This window comes from Miniopterus natalensis, chromosome 7, assembly GCF_054644295.1.
Source record: "Miniopterus natalensis isolate mMinNat1 chromosome 7, mMinNat1.hap1, whole genome shotgun sequence".
NCBI lineage: Eukaryota > Metazoa > Chordata > Mammalia > Chiroptera > Miniopteridae > Miniopterus > Miniopterus natalensis.
The window spans coordinates 53,499,279-53,511,745 of NC_142087.1; the positions used below are offsets into that span (position 1 = coordinate 53,499,279).

General features: G+C 35.6%; 1 protein-coding gene across 5 annotated transcripts in view; it reads left to right on the forward strand.

Annotated features, from left to right (window-relative positions):
* The window catches only part of KIAA1328 (KIAA1328 ortholog), a 204,881-nt gene that overhangs the window by 75,369 nt on the left and 117,045 nt on the right, over positions 1 to 12,467 (forward strand). For all 5 annotated transcript variants that reach the window (XM_016195975.2, XM_087819049.1, XM_087819050.1 and 2 more), the window contains one exon: positions 4,231 to 4,358. In XM_016195975.2, the coding sequence (XP_016051461.2) occupies positions 4,231 to 4,358 (128 nt within the window). The remainder of the gene's footprint in view (positions 1 to 4,230; positions 4,359 to 12,467) is intronic.

Below are 12,467 nucleotides of genomic sequence, written 5' to 3' on the forward strand. Positions count from 1 at the left end.
TCTGTCACCATATATTTGATCCCCCTGTACCCCTTAGAACCCTGCTACCCCCCTTCCCTCTGGTAACCACCATATTGTTGTCTGTGTCTATGCATTTTTGTTTGTTTGTTTTCCTTATTTGTTCATTTGTTTCCAGTTTTATATCTTATGTGAGTGAAATCATGGTTCTTAACTTTTTCTTTCTGACTTACTTAACTTAGCATGATATTCTCAAGGTCCATTCATGCTGTTGCAAACGGCAATATTTCATCTTTTCTTGTAGCTGAGTAGTATTCCATTGTGTACATGTACCACATCTTCTTTATCCAATCATCTACTGAAGGACACTTCGGTTGTTTCTATCTTCTTAAGGGCCCTAGGATTTTCGGAATGGTAAGAGAACATTGGCTTCAACTTAAAGTCACCAGATGCGTTAGTCCCTAACAAAAGAGGCAGCCTGTCCTTTGAAGTTTTGAAGCCAGGCATTGATTTCTCTCTAGCTATGAAAGTCCTAAATGGCATCTTCTTCCAATATAAGGCTGTATTGTCTACATTAAAAATCGATTCTCTCAGCTTTCAGAGAATTGAAGAGAGTTAGGGCCCTGCTCTGGGTTAGGCTCTTTGGTTTAAGGAACGTTGCCGCCTTGGTCTTCTATCCAGACCACTAAAATGTATCACATTAGCAGTAAGGCTGTTTCACTTTCTCATCATTCATGTGTTCATTGTAGTAGCACTTTTAATTTCCTTCAAGAACTTCTTTTCATTCTTTGCCTCAGCCTATCTCAATTTACTACATGCCTTCCTCACTAAGCTTAGTCATTTCTAGCTTTTGTTATAAAGTTGGAGATGTGCAAGTCTGTCTTTACCTGAACACTTAGGGGCCTCATTTTAATATTGTTTTGTCTCAGAATAGGGAAGCCCGAGGAGAGGGAAAGAGACAGGAAAACCACTTGTCAGTGGAGCACTCAGAACACATACATTTATTGAGTTTGCCTTTTTATGTGGGAACAGCAGTTCATGGTGCCCCCAAACAATTACAACAGTAACATCAAAGATCACTGATCACAGATCACCAGAGCAAATATAATAATGAAAAAGTTTAAAATCTTGGGAGAATTTGCTCACAGAGACACGAAGTGAGCAAATGCTGTTGGAAAACAATGGCACTGATAGACTTGCTCAACATAGGGTTCCTGCAAACCTTCAATTTGAAAAATCAATAAAGTAAGGTGCAATAAAATGAGGTATACCTGTAATTTGTCTTAAAATGCTGACATCTAAATCTTAGGCTATATAATTGTGATAGCTCCTTAGAGAATAAAATACATATTCTGCGTCCAGGGTAATATGTTCACCTACTATAAACATTACTGCCTATGATAACATCTAGAATAAAAAAAATTTTATATACGTCATAGTTGGCAGAGACTCTTGGGACCACCACAAATCATTCCTATCTTTTGGAGCTTGCTGACTAAAAGCATGAAAATGTAGCCCTGGCCAGTGTGGTTCAGTGGGTTGGATGTTGTCCTGTGCACCGAAAGGTTGCCTGTTTGATTCCTGTTCAGGGCACATGCCTGGGTTGCGGACTAGAGCCCCAGTGAAGAACATGCAGGAGAGCCTATTGATGTTGATGTTTCTCTCTCTTTTCCTCTCCCTTCCTCTGTCTCTAAAAGCATGGAAATATAAAACCAGCCTGGTCTGATACAGGTTGACTTCAAAAAAAATATCTTATTTAGACCACTGTTCATTCTGTTGTTGCTGTTGTTTTTAAGATGCCAGGTATTCAACAAGGTCTTCTAATGAATGTATTCTTTGAGCTTAGTAACTTCTCCTTTCATTAGGAACCAGTTCCTCTTCTACAAGCCATTTCTGGCTCCTTTTTTTTGGTTAAAGATTAATAATGAGAATAACGAAGCAAATGGTTATTTATGCAGTCATGATTGACAAAGGTTATTAGAACGGGAATCTGCCCAGAAGCAATGATTAGGTTATGAAAATGTTATGAAATACTGAAACCTATCACTATTTTTGACATTTAAGAAATACTATTCCCACTTTAATCATGATGACCTGTTGTAAAAGTATTTATACAGAATCATCTCATTGGACAGTAATTTTTATCCCAACAGCATACATAATTAAGTGTAAGGGTGAGATTCAGAAATGATATGAGAGAAAAATGGGCCTTGGGAGGAAATCACCACAATGAGAAGTGAGGAACAGGCTCTCTTGGATAGAACTCTCTGTCTCCCAGACACCTGATCTGTACAGTTAGGTGACCTTTTCCATTTATTATCTTCATCCTTAGCACTTTGCAAGTTTGAGGAGTTGTCGGAGAGGGTAACCCAGATTAGGTTGCTATGTTCTTCATACTTTGCTGTAAAAAATGAAAGGAGGTATATAGACAGAAATTGTTCTTGTGATCATTTTATTATTGAAACACTGACTTAACTAACATAATACAAAACCAAACAAACAAGGCAAAAATCTAATTATATCCCTTTATGTTTAATGTAGTCAGAACTTTGTAAATTAGGCAGTAATTATTTTTATCAGAATAATTACTTCTACCCTGCATTTGTATTTTGTTTTAATTTTTTTTCTTTGGTAACAGCTTTGTTGAGATATAATTCACATATAATAAAATTCACCCTTTTGCAGTATATGATTCAGTGGTTATGAGTATGTTCCTAAAGACTACATCTGCTTCCAGATATGTTTATTACCTCCCCCATAAAACTCATAACCATTAGCAGTTGCTTCCTATTTTCCTCCCCAAACCCTCATAGCCACTAATGTACTTCCTGTCTGTATGGATTTGCCTATCCTGAACATTTCTCTTTCCTCCCTTTAGCTTTTCTTATATAATAGGTACTTAAGAAAATTGGAGAAGAGAATAGAAAGTGGACATGGATGAATGCAACTGTTATTGCGATCTGGTATACTTAGAATTGAGTACTATTCTTTCACCTAGCACATTGGAAGAGGTATTTAAAACAAACAAAAAGAATAGCAAGAGCTTCATGGAAATGAAACCATATAAAATGTAGTATTTTGTGTGTGGTTTCTTTAGCATAATGTATTCAAGGTTCATTCACATAATAGCATGTAGCAATACTTTGGTGTTGTGTTATTTTTATGGCTGAAAAATACTCTATTGCATAGATATACCACATTTTGTTTATCTATTTATCACTTGGTGGACATTTAGACACTTTTACTTTTTTACTAATACGAATAATGCTGCTCTGAATATGCATGTACAAGATTTTACATGGGCATATATTTTCAATTCTCTTGGGTATATACCTAGAAGTGGAATTGCTGAGTCATATGGTAACTTTATGTATAACTTTTTGAGGTACTGCTAAATTATTTTCCAAAGCAGCAGCACTATTTTATCTTCCCATCAGCTATATAGGAGGGTTCTGATATTTCCATATTCTTGTAAGTGTATTATTGTCAACCTTTTTTATTATAGTTATCCTAGTAGATGCAAAGTGGTATCCTCATTATGGGTTTGATTTGCATTTCCCTAATTGCTAGTGATGTCAAGCATCTTTTTTTGTGCTGCTTGGCCATTTGTATATTTTCTATTGGGAAATGTCTATTCAAGTTCTTTGCCCATTTTTAATTAGGTTAGTAGCTTTTGTTGTTGATTCATGTAAGGTCCTTCTTATATTCTGAATACCAGCCCCTTATATACATGATTTGCAACTATTTTCTCTCATTCTGGAGGTTGTCTTTTTAATTTCTTCCTTTGAAGCGAACTTTTTAATTGTGAAGTCCAATTTATTTGTTTATTCTTTGGTTGCTGTTTTTTAAGTGATCATTAACTAATCTAAAATCACAAAGATTTACTTTTACGAGTTTTATAGTTTTGGCTCTTATATTTAGGTCAGTGATCCATTTCAAGTTAGTTTGGTACGTGGTGTGAGGTATCCAACCTTTTTTTTTTTTTTTTTTTTTTTTTTGCATGTGTTTGTGTTTGTCTTTGTTTATTCAAATTTAACTATTTAGATAGAAATGTCTCTTCAAATGAAATACTCATTGCTACTCTTTGTGAATTATTATTTCATTTGGGGAGGGGGTACATTTACTGTGTTCATCTGGAGACTATACTTACCTGCACTCTCACCTAATATGGTTGAGTTTCTGTATTTTGCTTATTGGAATCTGAAAAGCAGCACTCATGGATGCACTTTGAATCCATTTATTAGTTTTTTCCCCCTTAATTTGCAATTTCACCTCTTCAGCTACAGTATAGAGAATGCCAAGAACTTCTAAGCCTCTATCAGAAATATCTATCAGAACAGCAAGAGAAGCTCACCATGTCTCTCTCAGAACTTGATGCTGCTAGAATGCAGGAACAAAAGGTAAGCATCTTTGTTCTTACCCTTTCTTGTCTGTAATGGATCAGCAAGATGTCAGAAGAATCATTTGCCTTTTACTTTGTCTCCCAGTATATACAGAGTGGAGTAAAGATAGGTTTACAATTGTTTGTGTGGAAAGCAATACAATGATTAATACACAAATAAACTCTGTTTTGGGTACTCACAACTGTAAACCTACCTTTGCCCCACCCTCTAATATTGTCTTAAAACATGGAAATACAGTGTGTGATTTAGCTGGTGTCCTTTACTTCCCTTTTTCCCTTCCCTCTCCTGTTCCTGGGGCCCAGAGGTCAGGAATGATTCCTTGAAGCAGGCTGTGGGGTCAGTGGGGAAGCTCCTGGTTGTATGAAAGCACAGCAGAAATGGTAAAGCAGACTGACTGCTCTGTTGCTTAATGAAGATCAGGTGGGCTGTTTGTTACTCGCTGTCCGTATGGAAAGCTCTAATCTTTCTTAACTCATGCTTTCATTTTTAGAATAATAAAAGTGACTTGGAAACTTACAAAAGCTTTAATTGGATAACATTAAAGTATTTTGCATGATTTTATGTTTGTGTATATATGTATTAATCACATAAATATATATGAGAGTGTTTGTAGGTAAACATTTACACACATATTATCAAATGGTATGTATTATATAATTAAATGAAGGTTCAGAATCTTGCCAGTTGTGATATGAAACAAGCTTTAAAGACTTACTTCTTGCCCTCTAGCAAGTGATACTTTATTTCATTTTCTTATCCACATGAGTTTAAGTCTCCAAATGGATGAAGATAAGCCTTATATATTTAAAACATTTTAGGAAAAAACTGTGTAGTAGTCAGAGTCATTCATATTAAGTATTAAAGCATGGATATACTCAAGTGTCATCCTCCCCCTTTGAATTATAATCAGATCTTGAATGGCTTTTTGCAACCCTTCTAAAGAACACCATTGCTCTTCAACCTAGAGACGACTGTCAGATGGGTTAAGAGTTTTGGCCAAGAAGACTTCAGTTTTGAATTTAAAATTTAGACATATGGAAAAGTTATTTTAAAAAGAAATAATAATTTTGCTGAGATGTGGTAATACTTAGATTTTTAAAATATGCTTTTCTTTTAAAGTAGCAACATTTATAAAAAATGGCCAAACTATGAATGCTTTATTTGTTCTCATTTGAAATACTTTCTTTTATTCTGTTTTCTGAAAACCTAGACTCTAAAATGATGTAGAGGAACAGTTAATCTTTATTGTTTATCTGGGTTTTTCCTGCCACTTTGAAAATAGCAGGCAGTTTTTATAGTGGCCCTTTCCTATTGCTCTCTTGGGCGGGCTAGAGAAAATTGCAGGGTGAAGATCAAATTTTTGTCCTTTGTTTTATGTTTTCACTTCCTTCCTTTGCGTGATACAGGTGTGTTAGAGGCCGCAAAAGTGAAGGGCAGTCCATTGGTAAGGGTATGGGAAGGGAGGCGGGCGGGGGCCTTTAGTGGCCAGTATAGTCTTATGACCTTAAGGATATAGATAGAGAGTCAAGAAATCATCACTAGGGGACTCTGAAGACATCTAGATAAAGGAGCCTAATATTTTTTCTATCTACTTTGGAAACTGGGGGAAAAGAAAACTTTCTCAGGGATTAGTGTTTTGTTTAAGCTAGTGAATCTTGGCGGTTTCACTAGAGACCAATCATAGTTAATACTGCCTTCCTTAACCTTAACTCTGAGGGGAAAAACTTCAAAAATCACAAATACTAAAATGAAGATGTTGGCCAAATGTATGGAGACAATAGTATACCCTCAAAAGGAGATACTTTTGAATTTTCATTTTGACTTGATGAGAAAATTTAAAAACCATATTTTCAAGAAGTACTTGGTGTTCAAGTTTTTGATTATGTCTTCTGTTCAATGAAAATGAATTGAGAGTTTACAATCACCTGTAGGCTCTGCCATTTGAACCTTTAGAGGGAAAATAAGTTTCATTTTGATACCAAGTAGAGAATGTCACCTTTTTTTCTGTGCTGATTTGTTCTTTGTGACAACTTTCTCTTTGCTGAGCAAAGGTAAGGATCTTCTCTTCTTTCCTTTGGGAATTGGGTGAATTTGGCCAAGTCTAATGCCATTTAGGAAGGCCATCATTGTGAAGACTCAGCCTAAATGAGAACGTAATTAAGTTAAATGTCCTCTTTGTGTGCGTACAAGTAGACTGCTCATCTCTGGCATAGCACCTCTCTTCGTCTTGTGTAATGATTGTTTATTCATCAATCTCCCCATCCTGATACATTGGTCTTTGTACACTCAGAGCCTAACGTAGGGTTTGACTTAATAAATACTTTTTAATAAAAATTATATAATTTTTATTTATTTATATATTTTTTAATCTTCATCCATCACCATTTATCCTACCTATACTCTCCTCTACCTCCCTCCACCCCACGCTGCCCCCAGCAGTCACCACACTGCTGTCTTTGTCCATGAGTTTTTCTTTTTTTTTCTGTTTTGCTCAATCTCCCCACCCAAAGAAACCCAAAACAATAATTCAAAAGAATATTTGCACCCCTGTGTTTATTGCAGCGCTATTTACAATAGACAAAATTTGGAAATGGCTCAAGTGTCCCATCAGTAGAGGAGTGAATAAATATATTTTTATAACACATATTTATATGGCACATACTGTGAGCCAGGTAATAACTCAATGAAGTTATTATCTCTTTTATAGAGGAGGAGCCCCAGATAGAGAGAAAGAGTAGCTTACACAAGTCATATAGCTAACAAGTCTGGCTCCATAGTTTTTTAAAGAAAGAAAAACAGGAAAAACTTGAGATAGCTAAAAAAGTGTTTGCTTTAGATGTCCTTGTTTCTGTGACTAACCCTCATCAGCTCTTAATCTGACATGCAGAGCACAAATATAGTAGAGATGATGGGAAACTCTTTGCTTTTCCTGTGAGTAGCCACAGTGTCAGGTAAACAGAAAATTTTATTTGCTCTCAAAATAAGTTTTTTTAAAAAAACCCTCATCTCCAGATGTTGTGATGGAGATGGCAGCAGTTCATTCTTCATGAGGCATTCATTTGACTTTGAGAGACTTGTTCTGTTTCTTCTTTGCATTGGTTGCCATCTGGCTCAAGTTGCTTGTTATGGGTTTTGCTTATAGTTTTATTAAATTCACAGCTCTTCAGAAGAATGCCTTGGCTTATGTGGTTTTTTTTCAACGTCTGCCATTTCCTTGAAACGAAATTGCTCTATTTACAAGGTGAATTTTTTCCTGTTTTTTCCCACCATTTTCTTTCTTGCTTTGCCTCAAAGATAAATGCATTTTTACATTCATTTTGGAATTCATTACATGTTTTTCATGGTGGATTCTTTTAAGGTTTTTCACTTGTTCTGTTTAGATTGAGATATTTCACTGATGTGTATCTGTTACTCCATTTCCTCATCTTAAGAAACAGCACTTAATATAGCCTTGGTCTTGGACATGGGAGGATCTAGTAACCATAGTTTTGAGCAATGCACATTTTAGAATATAGTTTTTCTTATCATAATTGAATATTATTTCTTTTTTGTGAACCTGAGCTTAAACAATGTCACCCCAAACTACGATGCTTATAATTTCTATTTCAGTCTTATTTGATAGGCTGTATCTTTTAAGAAATGTTACAATTCTTCCTCAATACTCCTTATATTAAGATAAAGCCTAGGCTGCCTCTGAGTAGCTTCTCCCACTTCTTTCTAAAATGTTGGTATTCAGGCCTACTTTATTATTTTTCTTAACTCTATCTTTTTGCTAAGTAAATGTACAAAGGTAGATTTGGAATCTTCTTGAGATCTATCCCTTTTCTATAAAATGGATAAAATCATTATCACTTTTCAGCTTTGGCAATGGATATTAATGAATCTCTGCTTTTCTGATCTGGCTATTACATTCCCTTTTATTAATATTATTTTTCTCTTTGTCCCTTACTAAACCTTTTCTGTTGCTGCTCATTATTTCCTCTTGTTTCTCTTTTTCCCTTTCATTCTTTGTTGGCTTCTCCTTATTTCTCTCCAAGTCACTAGATGCCTTTCAAGTTCTAATTCCTCTCTTTGTCTTTTCTTTCCACCATTCTCTTTGTCCTTCTACTCATTCTGAGAAGCTTGCATTGTTTACTATCACCTGCACATGGAAGACTTCCTAAAGGTCTTCACCTGTGATTATGCCACAGTTATTTAAATATCTGTCTCATTACTTACACTGCCACTGCTCTATGCCATACAATCTTGGGGCTGCAGTCCCTGCAATTTTTAAAAATATCTTTGAGTTCTCATTAGTGGAAAGTCATTTGCTATATCTACTTTGTAATCATAGAATTTTAAGATCTACTCTAGTGCAATTCAGAGTTGTAAGTAAACAGCTGATGTACATGCTGCTGTTTACCTGTTACACAGAGATGACCTTATAATCTTTATTATGGTCCCAATAGCCACTGTTAGTCCATCTGAGCTGGCACAAAACCTGTTTTCATTCCTGGTGTGAAGATCTTCCAGGACTTCTGCTTCTAGACAATATGGAATAACTGGAACTAGAAATATGCACCTATCTAAACAAATAAAAAAACTGGACAGAATATATGATATAAAGGTTTTATAAGTACTGTACATCAGACGCTGAAGGAGAGTGACCCCTGAAAGAGGAGAAACAAATGACACGAGCCGTGCATGTAATAGGTCGCCTGTCTAGGTAGCCTGAGGCTGCTGCCTGGACAGAAGAGTCCAGGGAGAGACTGGTGGTCTCCATGAGCTGAGAAGATGGAGCTGGGAGCTTGAGGAGACCAAGATGGTGTGAGATTGCAGAGCAGAAAACCAGTGAGGGGAGAGCTGCAGTAAGAAGAGTACTCCAGAGATCAGCACAGGATCTCTTCCAAATTTTAAACTAGTTAATAATCAAGCATACATATGGGAATACTAATGAGTCTGGGGGAAAGAAGTACCAAAAGAGGGAACAATCCTTGGAACTTACATAGGCTGGGAATAGATCCTGTTTGTACCAGCCATATTGGCATCAGGTACAGTCCTTAGAGAGTATTGTCTCAGAAGAGGGGCAAAATCAACCCTAGACCAAAAGGTGCTCTGGTTCTACTAAACAAAACTTAAAAGCAACACTTGTAGGATTTGTTTCAAACTAAGTTAACTGTATTTAAACAAGACACAAGCATATTTACAGCTTAATCATAAATACAAAAATATCCAGCACCAAAAAGGTAAAATTCACAATGTTTAATATCCAATCAGAAATTACCAACCCTATAAAGGAGGGAAATATGATTCAAAATCAGATATAAAAAAACAATCAAAATCAACCCAGAAAAGTAATAGAATTGGTAGACAAAAACAATAAATAAGTTATTTTAATAATTTGCGTATTTTCAAGTTCGAAGAAAGATGAGCATGTTAAGTAGAAACAATATATATTTAAAAACCCTCAAATCAGGCTTCTGGAGACTAAAACTGGAATGTCTGTGGTGAAAATACACTGGAAGAGATTAACAGCAAACAAGATTGCAGAAGAAAGTATTAGTAAAATGAAGACAAAGCAGTAGAAACTACTCAAAATGACACACACACACACACAAACTGAAAGCAAAGGACCAGAGCACAAGTGAGCTATAGAATAACTTCAGACAGCCTATAATGTGTAATCGGAGTTTCCAAATGTGAAAGGGGAAATAAAAAAGAAATATTTGAAGAAATAATGGCCCTTGATTTTTCCAGCATGATGAAAACTATAAGCCCATGGATCTAAGCATATCAGTGAATTAAAAGCACAAGAAACATGGAAGAAAACACTATCAAGGCATATTATAAGCAAATTACTTAAAACTAAAGCAGTGATAAAGAAAAAAAATTTATTTGTTATTTTTTTAAATATATCTTTATCGATTTCAGAGAGAGGAAAGGAGAAGGAGAGAGAGAGAGAGAGAGAGAAATATCAATGATGAGAGAATCATTGATCGGCCGCCTCCTGCACGCCCCCTCCTGGGGATCGAGCCCGCAACCCAGTCATGTGCCCTGACCAGGAATCGAACCCCGATTGCCTGGATCCTAGGTCGACGCTCAACCACTGAGCCACGCCCGGCCGGGCAAGAAAAAATTTTAAAGCACCCAGAGGAGAAAACATGATGCATAAAGAGGGATAAAAATAAAGATGAAAGCAGATTTTTTTTGTCAAACAATTCAAGTGAAAAAACAGTGGAACAGTAAATTACTGAAAGAATAATTGTCAACCTTGAATTTTATACTGAGCAAAAAATATCTTCCAAAAATTAAGGTGAAATAAAGAATTTTTCAGACTATAAAGGCTCAAAGAATTATTTACTCACAATTACAAGGAATGTTAAAGGCTGGTCAGGAAAAAAAGAGAGAACATGCTAATAACCAATATTAATAATGAGATATGTGACATTACTACAGTTTCTACAGATATTAAAAGGAAAATAAAGCTGTATAATGAACAACTCTATGTTGATAAGTTTGACAACTTACATAAAGGACAGATTCCTTGAAATACATAATCTACCAAAGCTTAGTTCAGAAGAAACAGATAACCTGAATAGCCGTATAATATGTGAATTTGTAGCTAAAAGTCTTCCCACAAAGAGAGCATTAGACTCAGATGGCTTCACTGGTGAATTCTACCAAACATATTTATTTATGTAATGTATAGCATAGCATGGTGACTATAGTTAATAATGCTGTATTGCATATTTGAAAGTTGCTAAGAGAGTAGATCTTAAAAGTTCTCATCACAAGGCTCTGGGAAGATATTTATAATTCACATATATGATAAGCTTATATCTAAAAATATGAAAAACTTTCAAAACTCAAGAAGAAAAGTAGCCCCTTATTACTTTTAGATTTTTATTGTTGGGTTTCAAATACTCTGGAGTGGAGAGGAACAGGGAAGATAATGCAAATGTATTTTTTCTGCATTTATTCTCTTTATACCCTCTGTACTATTTGAAATTATCTCTCTCCTGTACATGAGATAATATTCCCTCTGGTTTCTATCAGTCTTACCATGCCATTTAGGAGTTCTGCTTTGAGATTTCTTAACATGAACTTACAGCTGTTAATGCTACCCTAGTCTCTACTCACAGAAATCTGTTGACTTACTTTTCTTAGACCACCAGAGTTTCTTTCAAAGTGTTCATGAAATGTCATGACTTTTGCTCATGCCCAGTGGCAGTCAAGGTTCAAACCCAGACCTTGTGATTTCAAGGTCAGTGATCTTTCTATTATACTTCAGCTGCTTGGTTGAAAACAAGATTGGGGTTCTAATTTTGCTCTTCTGATCATTCAATTGTGTGCACTTGGGTAAGTCATTTAATTTTTCTGATCTTCCATTTTTTGAGCTATAGAAAATGAGATCACAGAGGGAAAGAGAAGAAAAATGTATAAGCCCTTTCTATTCTAACTTTCCTGTATTTTCTTATTCAGTTTGGCTTCACTTTTTTTTTTTTTGCCCCTTGCTCAGCCTTCTCCCCCAACTCTCACTTTTTTTTAATATTTTATCACCATCAAACTCTCTTTATGTCTGAAGGTTGACGATGTGATGTGAAAGTTGTGTCTACCAAGTGACACATGCACCTCAGAAACTCCCTCAGAGGAATCCCAGTGAGCTTTCCTTGCTGGCTGGAGCCCTGTTTTCTCACCAGCAGGATTGTCACTCAGATTCTACTTTCACTGTCTCTAAAGCACACCATACTCTGAAACTGAAATTAATTTTTATGATCATCACCTTGAACATGCTCATCCAGAAAACTTAATTCTAAATTTTCCCATACAAAAGCAATTGTCTTCTTCTTTTATTTAGACTTCATGAGATTCTCCTTTTCAAGGGTAGTTATTTAATGACAAGTCTGCCCTTTTCTGTAGCTCTAAATTAACTCTTGAAAAAAAAGCACATTTCTTTAGAACCTTTGAGCACTGATTGAATTAGATAGTGGCGGTGAGGATGCAACGCAATGCTGCATAGTTTTTAGTTCTAATGAGGAAAACAATGAATAATTGTGAAGTTGCTGAATTACAAGAGCAGCTATAACAGTATCTTTGTATTGAACTGTAGTCCTGATTCTATCCATG